This window comes from Homarus americanus, unplaced genomic scaffold (genome assembly GCF_018991925.1).
Source record: "Homarus americanus isolate GMGI-L3 unplaced genomic scaffold, GMGI_Hamer_2.0 scaffold24694, whole genome shotgun sequence".
Taxonomy (NCBI): Eukaryota; Metazoa; Arthropoda; class Malacostraca; order Decapoda; family Nephropidae; genus Homarus; species Homarus americanus.
The window spans coordinates 641,028-662,275 of record NW_024732780.1 but is presented as its reverse complement, the minus strand read 5'-3'; the positions used below and the strand labels follow the sequence as shown (position 1 = coordinate 662,275).

General features: G+C 46.8%; 1 protein-coding gene across 1 annotated transcript in view; it reads left to right on the top strand.

The window, feature by feature from the left end:
• The window catches only part of LOC121868943 (SET and MYND domain-containing protein 4-like), a 123,838-nt gene that overhangs the window by 7,055 nt on the left and 95,535 nt on the right, over positions 1-21,248 (top strand). Inside the window, exon 3 of the mRNA XM_042369975.1 lies at positions 11,795-11,954. Coding sequence (XP_042225909.1) covers positions 11,795-11,954 — 160 coding nt within the window. The remainder of the gene's footprint in view (positions 1-11,794; positions 11,955-21,248) is intronic.

Below are 21,248 nucleotides of genomic sequence, written 5' to 3'. Positions count from 1 at the left end.
TGGCTCGAGCGTTGTCCAGGGACGTCATGCTTCTCATTGGAAGACTGTGGGCGGCCCTCAATAGTGGAAGGGCGCTGCTGCTTCCGCCGACGCTGTTCCTTGGGTTTGTTGGTAGGGCAACACTTGTCGTAGTGTCCCAAACGACCACACACATTGCACTGGACGCGTTTAGCTGGGCACCGTGCTGTGAGTGACCAGTGGCCCTTACGGTCACAACTGTTGCAGGTAGACTCAGCATCTGGACACATCTGTGTTCCGTGCTGCTTACCACAGTTGTTACTAAAGGAACCGGGCGTGGGTTTGGTGGGCGAAGGCGTTGAAGTAGACTTCTTGTCCTTCTTGTACCGGGACACAGCGCGTACAGCTGTAGGGGGAGCTCGGGTGGCAGAGGTGGCACACCTAGCAGCCTCATAGGAGCGACATATCGTCAACACATCCTTAAGAGAAGAGGAAGAGTCGAGGGAGGTGAGGCGTTGGACAAGCTCCTCGTCCTTAACACCCATCAGGATCACCTGCTTCAACTGGGTCTCCTCGCACTGCTGGTGGTTACCTGGGCATATCTCTACCTCTTCCGAGGCTCTCTTGAGTCGTACATAAAAGGCATCAAAAGTCTTGCCCTCCATCTGTCTGCAGCTAAACAATTCCCTCCTGCGTAGTGCTTCATTCCGCTGCCCTTTGATGTGCCGTTGCAGAATATCCAGTACCTCCTCTACAGACAAAGAAGAGGTCGGAGGTACCTGCAACGTATGTTCCAAGACACGCTGAGTTTCCAAGGACAGGCACATACGCAGTTGAATAAGTTGTTTAGGCTGTGACAAACTCTGGAGATCCATCATTGTAGCATAATCAGTCCACCGTCGCCGCCATTCACGAAAAGTATGCAAATTCACATCAGGCTTCAAGATGGGCGTTGTTTGAGCAGCCGCTTTAGGTGGGGCTAGGGGGCGTGAAGAAAGCGTTGATGAGGTATCCGAACCAGTCGATACCGAGGCAGTGTTAGAGCCAGGGGCTTGGTTAACAGTGAGGTGAGATATCAAAGCTTCACACCGTGCACGGTCTTCCAATCTCCGTTGGTGCTCTCTCTCTGCCTCTGCTTGCATTCTTTCTTCGTCCTCCATACGTCTTTTAGCAAAGTCGTGACGCCTTTCATCCCTCATAAACTTCATTAAAGCAATTATCTCTGGAGACAACGCTGAAGATCGAGGTGAAGGGCTGCGCGATGTGGTGGGAGCTGGAGCGTCCTGTTCAACTTGGTCATCCATCTCTGCCGAGCTGTCATCCGACTGACTCATCCAGGCGTTGGCTCCACGACTGCATAAGGCACGAGACATAATAACTTAATCTGTGTACTGTGTCTTAAATTAGTGTTGACCGGTCAGCCCGTCGTATCAACAAGATCTGAGACAAAAAATTTATTAAATGCACAGATAAGTAGATTATATATATAAAATATATATTAAGGAATGGCCGCAGTCAGTGTGTTCGTAAGTGTGTGTGTGTGCGCGTCTCGGGCGGCAGTGTCTCGCTGTGAGGCTGTGAGGGGGCGGAGGCGGCGACTCAGTCAGTTACCCTCCAGGCCTGGCGAAGGGAGGTGTACTCAAGTCTACTCCTCCCACATGCCCTGAACATGCCTTACACCTTGGGAATCCTTTAGAACAAGGTCACACAGTTATGGCACTAAACACACAATGCACTAAACACTTCACAGAAAATCACTGTCACTGACACTGCTCAAAGTTGCTATAAATTCTTGGAGGAGACGGCTGTTAGCGGTGGTTGCGGTGGTTGACGCAGAGTAGGGGTCCATAAGCTGGTCTTCCCACAAACTTTACACTTCACTTGTATAATGATCCAGTAAAATCGGTTCACTGCGCCATGTATGTGTTCTGGATATCAAGTTCTATCTACAGGAGCGAACACAAACACCTATAGAGTTTTCGTAGGTTCTATTTACTGGATAAAGATATGTACACAAGGAAGGTGGCGTTCCTTACTCCGTATGGGGGGTCAATTAACTTCTCGGGCGACATGTGGTAAGTGATACATTAGCAGCTTCCATATGTCGCCAGGCACATTAATTAAGCATGTGGGACATGGTAAATACATTGCCACACACTGCTAGCTAGGCTGAATAAATAGTGTATATAAATGGAGCACATACATAATATACATACATAATATACATACAGCATACATAATATACATACATAATATACATACAGCATACATAATAAACCTACATCAACCACCAAGCTATTGGCGGCAAACGGCAACAGCATCAACGCCTACGGCTCCAAATCTGTCACGCTGGATCTCAACCTTGGCCGACGATACATGTGGAAGTTCTTAGTAGCCGATGTGGGTTTCTCCATCATAGGCATGGATTTCCTGCGGTATTACTGCTTCTCAATCAACATGCAGCACCAAAAGATCTGCGACCCAACCACCCAGCACTGCATCAGTGGGCGGCCAGCCACCATTGTATCTGGGACTCACAGCCGACTACCCAGAAAATTCTCCTTTTATCAAGCTCTTTGAGGAATTTCCGTTTCTGACGCATTGCAGTGACAACCCTCGGCCGCTCGAACATGAAGTGGTCCACCATATTGAGACCAAAGGCCCACCAGTCTTCGGCTTTCGGTGCCAAGCACCCGACAGACTCCACATCGCTAAGAGGGAGTTCAGTCAAATGCTCAACAGGGGCATGTTCCTCCCATTGAAGAGCACATGGTCGTCGGCGCTGCACATGGTACCCAAAAAGCAACCCGGAAGCTGGCGCCCCTGTGGCGATTACCGCACCCTCAATGCGGCGACGAGGTGACAGTCGCCGACCTCTATCCATATCCACGACTTTACCGCCAATCTCGCTGAAGCTACCATCTTCTCCAAGATAGACTTCATGGGGGCGTACAACCAGATACTCGTCAACCCAACTGACGTTTGTTAAACTGCTGTAACTTTTTTTTTTTTTTTTTTTTTACGGGAATTGGCCCACCCGGGCACAGGTCGAACGACCCACAACGGGACCAAAGGGGCTTATACGAGTTTGTCAGATTTCCGTTCGGCCTCAGGCACGCCAGCCAAACATTCCAGCGTTTTATCGATAACGTGCTGAGAGAACTGCCATTCGTCTTCTCTAACGTCGATGGCTGCTTCGTGGCCAGCCGTTCTCAGGAGGAGTATCTGCATCATTTTCGCCAGATCTTCGACCGCTTCCGCCAGTATGGGATCATCATCAACAAAAAAAAGTACCAGTTTGGTGTGCCTGAGCTCTCGTTCCTGGGATATCACATCTCGCAGGACAGAACAAATCCTCTCCACGATAAGGTCGAAGCCATCACCGCTTTTCCACTGCCTTATACTCAGAAGCAGCTCAGACGGTTCTTGGGACTCGTGGCATATTACCACCGTTTTTTCCCTCGCTGCGCTGCCTTACTTCGCCCGCTTTGTGCTCTTGTACCGAAGAAAGACAAGACAGTAATGAGAGCCGTATTCTGGACGACAGAGCCAACATAAGCTTTCAAGGAGGTGAAGAAAGCTTAGGCCAACGCCACATTACTGAGCTACCCTCACCCTGGTGCATCTCTCAGCTTCATAGTGGACGCCTCTGATACCGGCGTCGGCGCCGTACTCCACCAGCATATTTACGGCCGCGCCGAACTACTTTCCTTCTTCTTAAAAAGCCTGCAGAGACAGGAAATGTTCTACTCTACGTTTGACCGTGAGCTGCTCGCTGCATACCTGGCTGTAAAGCACTTCCGCTGCTTCCTGGAGGATAGCGATTTCTGCCTCTACACCAACCACAAGCCCCCTTGTGTTGGTTCCCATTGACGCCTTGAGTCGGCACTCACCAGGGGAGCAATGGCACCAGGATTTCATCCTCCTGTTTATGGCTAACATTCGCTACATGAAGGGTGAAAGCATTAACGTTGCCAATGCCCTCTCGTGCATTTTAGCTCTCTCGGCTGGTAACTCTAACGCCTCCAAACTGCTGCGGACTGCAGATACGGGGCTCTGGCTTCATGACAATCCCCTCCCCAAAGGCAAAACGTTGCCATATGATACATCAACCAACTCACTCTGTCCAATAATTCCCCTGGATATGCGCCGACAGTTGTTTCAGTCGCTCCACTCGCTCTCGCACCCTGGTATCTGTGCAACGCAGAGACTCGTCACACAGTGCTATGTCTGGCCCTCCATCAACAGTGGCGTGCACGGCACGGCTTGCCAAAGCTCTGAAATCCAACGCCACACTAAGTCACCTGTTGGTACGTTTCTGCCACCATCAGGTCACTTTGATCACGTCCACGTCAACATTGTTGGACCACTACCGCCCTCAGAAGGCTTCCCATACCTTCTAACAATCGTCAACCGCTTTACTCATTGTTCGGAAGCAGTACCCATTACCGAGATCATCTCACAAGCAGTCGCCAAGGCCTTCGTCTTTGGTTGGGTTGCTCGCTTATGGGTACCCTCAACTGTGACGACCGATAGAGGCCGGCAACTTAAACCCGAGCTTTCGCATCAGCTGATGACACTGCTCGGCTCTTCCCACATCCGCACCACAGCTATCCACCCAACAAGCAACGGGCTACTTGAGCAGCTTCACTGTCATTTGAAGGCAGCCATCATGGCCCGGTCGACACCAAGCAGTTGGACAGGGCATCAGCCGCTCGTTCTCCCAGGGATCCAGTCAGCCTTTAAGACCGACTTGGGCTGTTCAGCGGCGGAGCTCGTCTACGGCTCTGCTTGTGCCTTCCAGGAGAGTTTCTAGCCTCCACATCTGCTCCATCATTGCAACCTGGTTCGTACGTGGAGACACACTGCGATTGTATTTGATCCCTGCTCCTTACACCACCAAGGCAGAGCTTTCAGAAGCAGGTTATCATCATCAAGGCACTGGACGATGCAACATACGTTTTCGTACGGCATATGGCACCCGGACCGCCACTGCAACGCCCCTACAACGGCCCCATCAGGGTGCTCTGCCGGTCGTCTAAGTTTTTTACGATCAACCGCCAATGGGTTCGGCACACAGTCTCCATCGACCGTCTGAAGCCGGCCCACGTCGACGAGGACGCGGATGATCCCGGCCCCAGCATAAACAAATTGACCAATGCTGCGTCCGCAAGCGATGCAAAACCTGCGACTACGCCACCAATACGCTCATGTCTGTTGACGAGGTCCGGCTGTGTGGTGCGGCCGCCGCTTCGGTTTCGATTCGTCACTTTCCTTGCAAGTGATCGTCGGGAGGGGGCTGTAGCGACTGAAGAATAACTATTGTGAATTAAATGAAATGTAATATAATGTAATGTAATATACTTAACGGATGCCTATACATTGTTGTAACTCGCTATTCTTCTCATGTAACTGTTTTTGAGTCAGATGACTGTTGTGGCCGAACTTGGTTCGAGACTTGAACCGAGACAGCTTCGTTCAGTCAGCCGGTATACATACTCGTGGGTGGCCTCGGAACGGCCGAGAGAAACATGAAGGCTCTAACACCTCACAATAGTACAGTGTATTACACAGACGGTTCTGTAGAGACCACCAGTACGAAGGCAGGAGCAGCCTTCACTATAGAAGGAGGTAACACGTCCCTTTGGAGAACCTCAGATGGATGCTCTACTTTGCAAGTTGAGCTAGCTGCCATACTTGGAGCCCTAAGACACGCATCCATAAACAGTCAACAAGGCATTGTAATACACACTGACTCACGATGTGCTATTGAAGCACTACAATGCAGAGAGCATAGAGACAACATTCATCTCATAACATCCGTTATTGGACTACTGCAAGGTTTAAAACTACAAGATCGGCAAGTTATTATTAACTGGGTGCCCAGTCATGTCGGAATCCCAGGGAATGAACGAGCTGATGCTGCTGCCAAGGCTGCGTTAGAACAGCGAAACATTGAGATGAACATCCCGCCCAGTCAGGAGCAGATAAAGAAGACCACAATAACACGAACTGCCCAGTGGAAAATAGAGAAACATACAGTAGAAGATTAACACCAGTATCACGATCGGCCAGGTGGTACTATCTGGTCACGAATTATGAGAGACCACCATTCATGAAGGGTACAACAAGAAGGGAAGAAGTCAACTTCCACCGACTGAGACTGGGATACCCATGCATTTGGGAAATAATTGTATCGGCACAAGCAGAGCAGCGCATGTGCAAGACCTGCGACAGCGGAGCAGAAAACACACTGCAGCACTACCTCATAGAGTGCCCTGGAACACACTTAGCTAGGAGAAACATACAACCACCTATCACAGCAGAGAAGGTTGCCAGAAAGCTAACCACCAACCACTTTCAAGAAACCCTACAGTTTCTTACCGAGCATCTCCACATTAGTGGTGGAGATGTGCATTTAACCAAAAAGACGCTGGTGTTTTATCCCAGCAGTGGGTGGGCCAGCATTTTAGCTTAAGGTCCGCGTAGGTAATATTCCTACAAATCAATTAAAAAAAAAATAAAAATTCAGAACGGCCCAGACGTCAGCTGAGCAGTGAGGTGAGAAGACGCTTGTCGCGTTACTCCCAACCCACGTGCTTCATCGTGCACACGTCGGCGCCTGGCCAGACTTACAGTCGCCACACACGCCACTCTCACTTTGACGTGGATATCTGGTCTCTGTTGAATTGACTTGCTTATTTCTCTGTGTTTTATGCTCACATTTCTTAGTGCCCTCACTGAACCCTGCGGGAACTGTCGTTAGGACAGGCCACAAAGGGGCCCCTTAGAGGGGTGTGAGCAGGACCAGTGAGTTTAGCTGATAGGGTAGAGTAGGCTCCCCCTTTTTGGGGGGGTCCTGTTGCAAAACCAAAATCACCAACCTACGACCCCCATTGGGGGGGGGGTTGGCTACGGCACTGGTCCTAGGGCAACAAGGAACTAGGTAGGTGTAGTGAGCTTTCATTGTCAATTTAATGATATAAAGACGAGCAAGAGAGACGTAACCGATGGAAGGAAAATGCCACAAGAGGCCTCGGAAGGAAAACAACATTTCCGACATAGACAATATGTCCCCAGCAATCCACCCCGTGGCAGAACCACCCACCTTCGCGATTCCGACTGTGATGAAGTACAAGATTTCCAAAGCAACCGAATTCAACCATGTATACGAGGTAGTGGTAGCACGGGAACTGGAATACAAGAAGTTCAGTGTGAAGCCCAATCTAGTTGGAGACTTGATACTTTCCCCCCAAGACCACAACACAGCCAAGATCCTCAGCGAGGTCAGCAATCTCAACGGGAAGACGGTCAAGATAATACCATGAGACCCCGAGGAGAAAACAACCAGAATGATCCTAGTACGATATCCTCTGGAACTTCCTGTAGAAGTCATCATAAAACATATAAAAGTGACCAAGGCAGAGCTCTGTGTTACGAGTCAGGACAAAGCACAGACAGGGCATGTGTATTGGACATCAAGGGGACAGTCCCAGAGGAGGTAGACCTAGGCAACTGAGGGACTTACAAGTTGCGTCCTTTTGTCCCAGAACCACTACGATGCTACAAATGTCAGAAATTTGGACATCACCAATCCAGACGCCACAAAAAGTGAGATGTGGCATCTGCAGCCAAAGCCACAAGACAGAAATGTGTATTCAAACACACAAGGAAGGAACCACCACGACAGCCAAGTGCCCAAATTGTGGAAAGAAACATCACGCTTGGAGCACATCATGCCCAGAGAGGAGAGAGCGGATGAAAGTTTCAATGGCAAAAATTCAACCACAAAACACAACAGAAGCACTTCAGAGCACATTCGTGTGGGGTCAACAGCGAAAGAAAACTGTTAACCCAACACCCACCCCGCCCCAACTGTCAGAGGATTTCTTCCCTGCATTTCCCCTACCAGGCTACAGGACAAAATTGAAGACACCGGGACAAAATCAGTCCATGCAGGAAACCATGACAAATCAGTGAACTCCACAACCGCAGCTCCAGAGCTGTGTAGCAGTAAAAGCACAGAACACTCCAGTATTGGTGGGACACTGCAACCCTCTCAGGCGACCACCCAACTGAACCCCAGCCTGCCAATCTACAAGCGGCATTCACACAAGAACAAATAAAACAAATGATCACCATTATGATAGTGACTTTCTCTACTATAATAAAGAAACAAGATGCCAGCACCGAAAATATAATAAATGCAGTTATGACACAGCTACAAGTAGAACAGACGACGCCCTTGAGTCAGATATCAGACAAGAAGAACAACTTGCCATCTGAGAGATCACTTAAAACCGTGAACCCCCAAGCACCTTGCAACAGATCATGAGGAATAGAACAACAAGCACAGACCGTCAGCAAACACACGATCACAGGCAAGACCGACAGGACCCTGAAGAGAGCAGAAAAATCTCCCAAAATACCTCCAAAAACAAGCGGAATTCCACCTCCTACTCCTCCCTTGGAGTAGGTGCCCAAGATACAGCCATCAATGAGCACACCATTCCTAACGGACGAGGAGGAGAGCGACTCAACCATGAACGCCGAGAGCAACTACAGCACCAGCGACGAAGAGATAATGATAGAATAGCCCCACCTCCTTGTCATCTCAAGATAACACAGTGGAATGTACAAGGCCTGTCCAACAAACGGCATACTGCACAAACAGCAGCCATAGCTAAAAATATTGATGTCTTCTTTCTGCAAGAAACCCTGATGTCAAAAGATAAACAATTCCGCTTGCCTGGATACCAACAGTACTCTGTACCAAAGGGGCCCAACTCCCATGGCAGCATGATTCTCGTCAGGGGGACCATCCCCAGTTTAGAAGTAGAACCAGTTCACTGTGGAGATGGAGTAGAGGCACAAGCTGTTCGGATACACCTGGCAAACGACAGTCTTGTAGTATACAACATCTATAAACCGCCACCCAAACGACTAGAAGCCGGTGAACTACTGACACAAGCAGCACAGGAACTTGTGTTCATTGCTAGGGACTTCAATGCCCACCATCCAACGATCATTCCGACCACAACAATGAACGAGGATGGTCATCACCTGGTGGAACTGCTGACAGATGTTCCAGAAATAACGCTCATTAACACTGGGGAACCAACACACATACTGAGAGGAACATAGGACCTCACATTCACTGAGCTCGTTCCAGTAGTTCAGTGGGAGATGGGTGATGAACTGACCAATGACCACTTTGCAACAACAACTACTTTGAGGATGGAGCTACCCCTTCCTCTAGAGAACGCATTTGGGCTGGCAAATGCACAGGCCATTGTAACCACTCTGGCCCGGAAAGGCGTCAAGAGATGCCTACTGGCTTGGATTGTTGACTATCTCAAAAACAGAACAGCAAGAGTTACCTTTCAAGGACAAGTCTCAGATCACCAAAGACTGGAAAATGGCGCACCACAAGGAGGAGTTCTTAGTCCAACTCTCTTCAACATCCTCATGGAAAACTTGTGTTGGCTCCCCTTTCAAGAGGGTACCAAACTGCTATGCTAGGCTGACGACTTAGCACTGATAGTAAAAGGCAGAAACCAGATCAGCTGAGTCCAAAGAGCACTAGACCTCATTAGTGAATAATGTAAGAGTCTCGGGCTCAAGATATCAATCCCAAAATCGAAATCCATGAGGATTGGACACAATGAGCCGGTGACACAACTGCAAATACAAGGTATTGCCCTACAATGGGTCAATGTATACAAATACCTGGGCATCTGGATTGACAAAGGCCTCAAATTTGACACTGAGATAAACTATCTAAGAGACCGAATAGGCAAGAGAGTCAACATGATGAGAGCCATGACAGGACCGAAGGTGGATGCGGGACATGTAGTCCGAAGAACGCGTTACTGTATATACACGCCATTCGATCATTAACAGACTATGCGACACCGGTTCTTAACGCACTGTCTGAGTAGCAGTGGGAGAAATTGGAGGTTGCCCAGAATAACGCTATGAGAGTCATTGTCAAGGCACCTATGTGGACAAAAATTGAAAACTTACACATGGAGACAGGTCTCACATCACTTCAAACCAGGACGGAACGATTAACAGCGTGCTTTGCAACAAAACTGATTACCAGGGCTCTTACGAGCACTGAAAGTTAACTGAGATATCTTGAACAAGAAAGCATGGCTATTGTGCGTATCTGACGCTGTAAATCGACTGGAATTGAAAGACACAATCCTCAGTAAAGGACCTGATACAATGAGTCCAGACTACAGCACCTCAGCACCGTGGGAGTCCCCGCTAGCAATCTTTAACATTCTACAAACTGGGACAAGAAAGGCTGACTGTAACCCACATGAGCTCCGATAGGTAGCAGAGAGAAACATGAAGGCTCTAACACCACACCAGTACGAAGGCAGGAGCAGCCTTCACCATAGAAAGAGGTAACACGTCCCTTTGGAGAACCACAGATGGATGCTCTACTTTGCAAGTTGAGCTAGCTGCCATACTTTAAGCCCTAAGACACGCGTCCATAAACAGTCAACAAGGCTTTGTAATACACACTGACTCACGATGTGCTATTGAAGCACTACAATGGAAAGATCCTAGAGACAACATTCATCTCATAACATCCGTTGTTGGCCTACTGGAAGGGTTAAAACTACAAGATCGGCAAGTTATTATTAACTGGGTGCCCAGTCATATCGGAATCCCAGGTACTATCTGGTCACGAATTATGAGAGACCACCACTCATGAAGAATATAACAAGAAGGGAAGAAGCCATCTTCCACCGACTGAGACTGGGATACCCATGCACACTGTATGGGAAATCATTGTACAAGTACCAGCAGAACAGCGACAGCGGAGCAGAAAACTCACTGCAGCACTACCTCATGAGTGCCCTGGAACACAATTAGCTAGGAGAAACATACAACCCCCTATCACAGCAGAGAAGGTTGCCAAAATGTTAACCACCAACCACTCTCAAGAAACCCTACAGTTTCTTACCGAGCATCCACCCCTACGCTAGAAATGGAGATGTATAGTTAACTAAAAATATGCTGGTGTTTTATCCCAGTAATGGGTGGACCAGCATTTTAACTTAAGGTCCGCTTAGATATTATTCCTACAAATCTTAAAAAAAAAAAAAATCGAAGCGGCCACTCACTCTCGCTCCGTGCTTGAACACAGTTCTCCTCGCTACACCAATAAACTGGCAAACATAGCCTGAGTTTTCATGGACCAAAACACCACACAGGTACACAATGCTGGTATGCAGTTCAGAATGTATATAGACAATGCTGGTATACAGTTCGGTCTGTATAGAGATAATGCAGGTATACAGTTCAGCATGTATATATACAATGCGGATCTACAGTTCAGCTTGTATATAGGAAATGCCAGTATACAGTTCAGCATGTATAAAGACAATATTGGTATACAGTTCTGCAAATATATAGACAATGCTGATATGCAGTTCAACATGTAAGCATAAGATTTGGGTATACAGTTTAGCATGTATATGCACAACGTTGGTATACAGTTCAGCATGTATATACAGCACTGTAGACAATGCCATTATTCAGTTCAGCATTTATATACACCGTGCTGTAAACAATGTAGGTATACAGTTCCACACTGACATAGGCAATACAGGTAAAGCAATTTAACCAAAGATAACCAATAAAGGCATACTGGATGCTTATTTCCAGTTGGGTCCTGTTGCTTAGGCTTGGGTACTAATCAACAATATTAAGTATGCCTATACAAGAGTAATGGTGGAAATTTTTCGATAAATTTAACACGCATTACAATAATCTTAGGTAGTATTGTGATGTGTTTCCTTTGTTTCATCTGCCACAGCCCATCCACACGCTCAAAGTACAGAGCTTCTACAAACACAAGAGTAGAGAAGTATCTGAAAGTCGACGCACAGATGGAAACAAAGCATATCAAGAGAAGAAATATCAACAAGCACTGTTGAATTATTCACAAGCGGTGATGCGCGCCCCATACGATGAAGGTGTGTGTGATGCATTGTTATATTAGTGGGATGACTGTTATATTAGTGTGATGATTGTTATATTAGTGTGATGACTGTTATATTAGAGGGATGACTGTAATATTAGTGTGATGACTCATACTAGTGTGATGACTGTTAGGTTAGTGTGATGACTGTTAGGTTAGTGTGATGACTGCTATATTAGTGTGATGACTGTTATATTAGTGTGATGAATGTTATATTAGTGTGATGACTGTTATATTAGTGTGATGACTGTTATATTAGTGTGATGACTGTTTTATTAGTGTGATGATTGTTATATTAGTGTGATGGCTGTTATATTAGTGTGATGACTGTTAGGTTAGTGTGATGACTGTTAGGTTAGTGTGATGACTGTTAGGTTAGTGTGATGACTGTTATATTAGTGTGATGACTGTTATATTAGTGTGATGAATGTTATATTAGTGTGATGACTGTTATATTAGTGTGATGACTGTTATATTAGTGTGATGACTGTTTTATTAGTGTGATGATTGTTATATTAGTTTGATGGCTGTTATATTAGTGTGATGACTGTTATATCAGTGGGATGACTATTATATTAGTGGGATGACTGTCATATTAGTGTGATGACTGTTATATAAGTGAGATGACTGTTATATTAGTGGGATGACTGTCATATTAGTGTGGTGACTGTTTTATTAGTGTGATGATTGTTATATTAGTGTGATGACTGTTATATTAGTGTGATGACTGTTATATTAGTGGGTTGACTGTAATGTTGGAGTGGTGGTTGTGTGATGTTCATGTTGAGGTTGCGTGATGTTAGTGGGGTGGTTGTGTGATATTAGTGTTGTGGTTTTTTGATGTTAGTGTGGTGGTTGTGTGATGTTAGTATGGTGGTTGTGTGATGTTAATGTGGTGGTTGTGCTATGTTATTGTGGTGGTTGTTTGATGTTAGTGTGGTGGTTGTGTGATGTTAGTGTGGTGGTTGTGTGATGTTGGTGTTGTGGTTGTGTGATATTAGTGTGGTGGTTGTGTGACGTTAGAGTGGTGGTTGTGTGATGTTAGTGTGGTGGTTGTGTGAGGTTAGTGTGGTGTATGTGTGATGTTAGTTTGTTGGTTGTGTGATATTAGTGTTGTGGTTGTGTGATGTTAGTGTGGTGGTTGTGTGATGTTAGTGTGGTGGTTGTGTTATTTTAGTGTGATGATTGTGTTATGTTAGTGTGGTGGTTGTGTGATGTTAGTGTGGTGGTTCGGTGATGTTAGTGTAGTGCTTATGTGATGTTAGTGTGGTGGTTGTGTGATATAAGTGGTGGTTGTGTGATGTTAATGCGGTGGTTGGAAGTGTGAGGGTTGTATGATGTCAGTGTGGTGGTTGTATGATGTTGGTGTTGTGGTTTTGTGATGTTAGTGTGGTGGTTGTGTGATGTTAGTGTGGTGGTTGTGTGATGTTAGTGTGATGGTTCGGTGATGTTAGTGTGGTGGTTGTGTGATGTTAGTGTGTTGGTTGTGTGATATTAGTGTTGTGGTTGTATGATGTTAGTGTGGTGGTTGTGTGATGTTAGTGAGATGGTTCGGTGATGTTAGTGTGGTGGTTATGTGATATTAGTGTGGTGGTTGTGTGATGTTAGTGTTGTGGTTGTGTGATGTTAGTGTGGTGGTTGTGTAATGTTAGTGTGGTGGTTGTGTGATATAAGTGGTGGTTGTGTGATGTTAATGCGGTGGTTGTAAGTGTGAGGGTTGTATGATGTTGGTGTTGCGGTTTTGTGATGTTAGTGTGGTGGTTGTGTGATGTTAGTTTGGTTGTCGTTTGATGTTAGTGTGGTGATTGTGTGATGTAAGTGGTGGTTGTGTGATGTTAATGTGGTGGTTTTGTGAGGTTAATGAGGTGGTTATGTGATGTTAGTGTGGTGGTTGTGTGATGTTAGTGTAGAGGTTGTGTTATGTTAGTGTGGTGGTTGTATTATTTTAGTGTGATGATTGTGTTATGTTAGTGTGGTGGTTGTGTGATGTTAGTGTGGTGGTTCGGTGATGTTAGTGTGGCGGTTATGTGATGTTAGTGTGGTGGTTGTGTTATGTTAGTGTGGTGATTGTGTTATATTAGTGTGATGATTGTGTTATGTTAGTGTGGTGGTTGTGTGATGTTAGTGTGGTGGTTCGGTGATGTTAGTGTGGTGGTTATGTGATGTTAGTGTGGTGGTTGTGTCATTAGGGTGTGTCATACGGAGGCGAATTTTTTTTTTGGAGTTTGAAAAATCGGCCCATGGTATTAATAATGTAGTTCTGTGTGCAGAATCATGTGATATCTTCAGATTTGAAAAATTTTCATTTTTTGCTAGGTAAATTTTAACTTGAAATCTTATGAAAATTCAGTATTCCCACCCTTTTACCAACACCACTAAATAGCTTATTTAAAGTAAAGTAAATGTATCAGGTTAATTTATTAGGATGAAAATGATCCAGAATAGTGAAACGAATGATCTTGACACATTTATTAAATTTAATATTCCTTTAGAAAACAAAATCATCAAATACAAAACCGGTTTTACTACTACGACCCGGTGTTGCTGCACACCATAGAGAACATGTCTTTCTTGCTTCTGTTTCTACTCATCACCTCCCTGCTGACCACCTGAGCTCGGATGTAGCCTTCCCTCCTCTCCTGGCTGTACACGTGACTGCTGGCCTCGCTCACTTGCTGTACACAACGCTCTATACTCTGGGTGTGCGAGGGCCAGGCAGGGACATGCATGGGGTTGTCCAGGAAAGCTCTGACTTGAACATTGGTGAGGCTGCAGGTAAGAGGGGCTCACTGCCAGCCTGGATGTTATCCATATGTATGAGATCAGTGAGGGTCTTGGCACCTAGATTGACTTCAGGAGTCTTCCTGACCCTGAAGGAATCGTCATCAACTGATTCGTCATGCCTAGATCCTCTCATAAGTCTCATATCCAAGATCTTTTTGACTGCCACTCTTCTCTCCTCCTCATCCTTACTGCAGAGCATTGTCTGCAGAACTGCCTCGGGATGAGCATACCAGGAAGATCTCCTCACAGTCTGCTCCACAATCTGAACAACCTTCCTTGGCTGACTCCTCAGGAGCTCAAGCTGGAAGAGAACATGCCTCGGACCTTCGGAGAACGATGACTTGACCTTGGTGTTGAACCAATTTGGCAAGTAGACACTCACGATGAATTGGACAATAAGTCTCAGGTTGTGAAGCTGGTTCCCTTTCAGTTTATGATGAGCGACCCAAATTCTGCAGAACCTGAGAGCCGTTGTGAGCCACCTAGAATGTGAGACTGGACCTATCTGCAGGTAAGCAAGTCTATCAGGCATGACCCCAGTTTTGATGGCACTGCAAGTCATGTAACCATAGTACTGGTCAGTTCTCAGGTCGTCAATGACAGTATGTGCAAGCTCAATTAGTGGAGGGCCAACTGTGATTTTTTCAAAGCTCGGATTTATTTCTAACTCAGTGGCAGAGTCCAGCATCTTGCCAAGAGGACCAGACCATCTGTTGTTTGAAAGAGTCTTGCCATCCAGCTCCTGGATCAAATGTCCGAGTGGCAACTCGTTGGTGTGGAGGTCACAAACAATCCAGACCAGCTTCCTCCCAATCTTCCGCTCTATCCACTGTATGACCCCCCCTTGCCACCCTGTGCTCGTGTTGGTGCTGTCCCCTCCAATGGCCTGCAGGGTCTGGTCTACGTTCCTCTCTCTTAGCCAGTTCACAATGTTATCTGCCACTATCTCAGCTGGTTTCCTGATGTCATCTTTCTCTGGAGTGAAATGCCACAAATACTTCCCTCCTGGTTCACTGCAGCAGGAGTAGTGTTCCTCCTTCACCATGGCAGGGAACAACTTGTCAGAATCTCCAACTTTCATGAACACTTTAGTGTCATCCCTTCTCCCATCAAAGAACAAACAATTGATTCCATTTTCTCTTATCCCCTTATCAAACTCCTCTTTTAGGTTACTGACAAGTTTCTCCTGAGCTCTCCTTACTTTGTTATGATCTATCACCAGGTGAACATCATCAGGTGTTATCAAATCACCGTCAATCCAGGCAGCTGTTGCTATCTCTGCAGTTTCTCTGAGACCAGTGTGGTGTCGCATGCTGGCCAGAGCTATGCTCGGGATATCTTTCCTATTTCGAATCTTATGCCTGGAAGGTTTGGGATCATTATTTTCTGGGTTAGGGACAAAGTCACCATTCTCCTGGTCAACACTCGGATCAGCCATGGGGAAGTCATTAAACTCTGAATCAGCTTGACTCCAATCATCGGCCTTTTTTACCTCACCCTGGGCCTTCTCAAGTCTCTTTTCCTCGGCAACTCTTCTCCTCTTCTGTCTCTCTGTGGCAGCCTCCTGTCTCTTGGACTCCGGAATATCTTGGCTAGAAATCATGAGAGCCCCTATACTGCCAGTCTTCTCTCTCTGTGCTTTGACAAATGCCAGTTCGATCACAGGAATCTTCAGTTCACGCTTGCAAATACAGGAGAAGTGGGCCTCGGATTTACAGTCACGATCGCATCCAAACTCAGGACAGAGAACAATTGGGCACTTGCAAGTAATTATGTCAAATAACTGGTCCAGGTGCTTGGCAAAGCTGTCCTTAACTGCAAGTTTTCCTCTCCCAAGAGAGATATCTCTTGCCTTTTCCCAACTGGCTAGCAGTCTCTCACTAATCTTCTTCTGACTTGTTATGACTGGAGGCTTGAACTGAGCGTTAGCCAGAGTGTACTGTGCCAAGACAGCTTTGGTCATATCACTGGTCAATGTTTTGTTTGTGTAAGTTCTTTGGTTCTTTTCACTGATTTGCCTGATTAAAACACCGTATCTCAAAGCATCTCTCAATGTAGGCAACTCCGACTTCAGGAGCTCTCTCCCAGACCCAAGATAGTGACTGAGATGGCTGGATTTTTGGTTCCTCGTCCTGACACAAGCAGCCATCGCAAATATTATCAACTTATAAATGCATCAGAATCTGAAACAGAAAAAATATTGTTAGTTGGGTTGTTAAAGAATGAAGTCAGAAAGCAATGTTCACTATTTAATTGTAATGCACTACTGCAGCTGTACGTTAGATTTTCGATAAATTTCACGCTAAAATTTACCTAGCAAAAGCTTGCAAAATATTGAAACTGAAATTATTTTCTGTTTATATATACTAAAATCTACCAAAAAAGTGATGGGCCATTAGTTTTAGCTGATCTTCCCTCCTATGACACACCCTATTGTGTCATGTTAGTGTGGTGGTTGTGTGATAGTAGTGTTGTGGTTGTGTGATGTTAGTGTGGTGGTTGTGTAATGTTAGTGTGGTGGTTGTGTGATATAAGTGGTGGTTGTGTGATGTTAATGCGGTGGTTGTAAGTGTGAGGGTTGTATGATGTTAGTGTTGTGGTTTTGTGATGTAAGTGTGGTGGTTGTGTGATGTTAGTTTGGTTGTCGTTTGATGTTAGTGTGCTGACTGTGTGATGTAAGTGGTGGTTGTGTGATGTTAATGTGGTGGTTGTTAGTGTGAGGGTTGTATGATGTTAGTGTGGTGGTTGTATGATGTTGGTTTGGTGGTTTTGTGATGTTAGTGTGGTGGATGTGTGATGTTAGTGTGGTGGATGTGTGATGTTAGTGTGGAGGATGTGTGATGTTAGTGTGGTTGTTGTGTGATGTTAATGTGGTGGTTTTTGGTGTGGTGGTTGTGTGATCTTGCTATTCTGGTTGTGTGATATTAGTGTGGTGGTTGTGTGATGTTAGTGTGGTGGTTGTGTGATGCTAGTGTGGTGGTTGTATGAGTATACTGTACTGTAGTGTAATGATGTTACTGTGGTGGTTGTGCGATGTTAGTGTGGTGGTTGGGTGATGCTAGTGTGGTGGTTGTGTTATGTTAGTGTGGTGGTTATGTGATGTTAGTGTGGTGGCTGTGTGATGTTAGTGTGGTGGTTGTGTTATGTTAGTGTGGTGGTTATGTGATGTTAGTGTGGTGGCTGTGTGATGTTAGTGTGGTGGTTGTGTGATGTTACTGTGGTTGTTGTGTGATGTTAGTGTGGTGATTGTATGAGTATACTGTAGTGTAATGATTTTACTGTGGTGGTTGTGTGATGTTAGTGTGGTGGTTAAGTGATTTTAGTGTGGTGGTTGTGTGATGTTAGTTGTATGTATATTATGTCTGTTGTATGTATACCATGTATGTACTCTATATATACACATTATTTCTCTATTCAGTAGCGTGTGGCAATGCCCCTGTTTCATGTCACCACACTCTTAGATAAATGTGCCTGGCGACATCTGGAAGCTGCTAATGTACCACTTATTACATGTCGCTTGAGAGGTCAGAGTGAGGTCAGTTGACCCCTATAGGAGTGTAAGGGCTACCCGCGCTTGTAAGCGCACCTTTTATATTTCCGTTAATAAGAACCTACAGAACTCTACAGGTGTTTATGTTTGCTCCTGTAGTTAGAACCAAGTACCCCGAACATCTCCATGGCGCAGTGAGTATCAAGTGATCGATTAAGTGGAAATAGGTGCATTCGTGTAAAATCAAGGCCGGTAGACCTCCTCCGTCAACGTCATCCGTCGCCATTGTCTCCCCAAAAAATTTGTTTGAATGACCAACGAGTTTTGAGCAGTGTGCAGTGATCGCAATTTCCTGTGAAGTGTCTTTAAGTGCCCCTCGTGTGTGTGTAGTGTTAAAGTGTGTGTCCTTGTTTTAAGGGTTTCCCTAAGGTGGAAGGCTGATATAGGGCATTTGTGATGAGTGGTTCGTCAGCGCGACCGTCCCAGGCTGCCTCAAGGGTAACTCACCCCCCACTGCTCAACCCCCACCGCCTCGCCTCCCTCCGCGCGCTCCACCGTGCCTACACACACCAACCCACGCCCGAACACACTGAACATAAGAACATAAGAAAATAAGGAGTCTGCAATAGGCCGGTTGGCCTGTGCATGGCAGCTCCTGTCGAGAGTTACTACCACTCTCTATCATCGATGAATCTATCTAGCCTCCTTTTGAAACTTTCCAGAGTTCCCACACTTACTACAAAGTTGCTAAGCTTGTTCCACTCGTCCACCACCCTATTTGTGAACCAGTTTCTTCCTATCTCCCTCCTAAACCTAAACTTATCCAACTTGAATCCGTTGCTCCGAGTCCCATCCTGCTCGGATATTATAAGAACTTCTTATCTATATCCCCTTTATTGATTCCTTTCACCCACTTAAATACTTCTATCATATCTCCCCGCACTCTTCGTCTTTCTAGGGAATGCAAGTTAAGTTTCTTTAACCTATCCTGATATGGAAGGTATCTGAGTTACTTATCTGTGCATTCAATTAATTTTTTTGTCTCAGATCTGGTTGATACAACGGGCTGACCGGTCAACACTGATTTGAGATACAATATACAGATAAAGTAATTTTGCCCCGGACCTCACGCAGTTGTGTCCCAAGCGCCCGGATGAGTCAGACGGATGACAGCTCTACAGACATGGATGACCAGTCAGTGCGCGACGCCCCACCCTCTCCTAGCCACACCCCCCGACCCTCAGCCTCGTCCTCAGAGATAATTGCTCTGATGAAGCTTATGAGGGAGGAAAGGCGCGAGGACGAAGCGAGAAGACGTGCTGAAGACCACCAAAGGAGATTGGAAGATAACGAAAGGTTTGCAGGTTTGATATCTACCTTCACTGCTAATCAAGCCCTTGGCCCTTCCACTACTACGGTACCGACTGGCTCAGATACCTCGTCAACGCCCTCTACCAAAGTGGTTGTCCAACCCCCACCCACCTTGAAGCCTGATGAGACTTTCCAGACTTTTCGTGAGTGGCGGCGACGGTGGACTGATTATGCTACAATGGTGGATCTCCAGAACTTGCCACAGACCAAACAACTCATTCAGCTGTGTATGTGCCTGTCTTTGGGAACGCAGCATGTGTTGGAACACACGTTGCAAGTGCCCCCGACGTCTTTGTTGTCTGTAGAGGAGGTACTGGATGTTCTAGAACCGCACATCAAAGGTCAGCGGAATGAAGCTCTCCGCAGGAGGGAAGTGTTTAGCTGTAGACAGATGGAGGGCGAGACTTTTGACGATTTCCATGTACGACTCAAGAGAGCCTCGGAAGAGATAGACATATGTCCCGGTAATCACCAGCAGTGCGAGGAGACCCAGTTGAAGCAGGTGATCCTGATGGGTGTTAAGGACGAGGAGCTTGTCCAACGCCTCACCTCCCTCGACTCTTCCTCCTCTCTTAAGGATGTATTGACAGTATGCCGCTCCTATGAGGCTGCCAGGTGTGCTAACTCTGCCATCCTTCTCCCCTACAGCCTTACGGGCTATGTCCCAATACAAGAAAGACAAGTACTCTGCCCCAACGCCTATGCCCACCATGCCCACGCCCAGCTCCCTTAGCAACAGCTGTGGTAGGCAGCACGGAACACAGGTGTGTCCAGCTGCCGAGTCTACCTGCGACAGTTGTGACCGCAAGGGCCACTGGTCACTTACAGTACGGTGCCCAGCCAAACGCGTCCAGTGCAATGTGTTTGGTCGTCTGGGCCACTACGACAAGTGTTGTCAGACCAACAAACCTAAGGGACAGCGTCGGCGAAAGCAGCAGCGCCCTTCCACCAGTGAGAGCCGCACACAGTCGCCAAATCAGAGGCACGACGACCCTGGACAAAGCCCGACCCATATTAGGAGGGTGTACTCCTCGCTTCCCAGGACCAAAGTTCCCCAGCACGTCAGCGTCATCGTGACCTACGGCAGTGTGTCATCCTGTCTCGAGATGCTGCCCGACACCGGCGCTGAGGCTACGGTCATCGGTCCCCAGCATTTGCAATGCTTGGGGCTCTCTCCAAGTGATCTAGGACCGCCTCCCAAGGACCTCCGCGTCACGGCAGACGGTGCACTGATGGCCCCAGCCCTAGGTTCACTCTATGCACAGGTCACCTTTGGCAACAGGTCGTGTCAAGCCTGGATTGACGTGCATAATGGTGTCCCGACTCCTTTGCTGTCCTACAGACATTGTCAAGAGTGGGCCATCATCTCCCAGGACTTCCCAAAACCGATTCTCGGGGTAAAATACGCCAACAGGGTGCACGAAGGGAGCAGCAAGTACCCTGCTGCCGCCCTACCCCTACCTCTGGCCAGTGACACCTCTCCTTCGGTAGTTGTTCCTGCTGCTTCACGTCCCCACGCCTTGGCTCGCCTCCACGACAGTCACCGTGGAGCCGAGGCCACCAAACGGCGTGCAAGACAGACTGTGTTCTGGCCTGGCATCAACCCCGACATCTCCAATGCTGTCCAGGCGTGTAAGCCCCGCC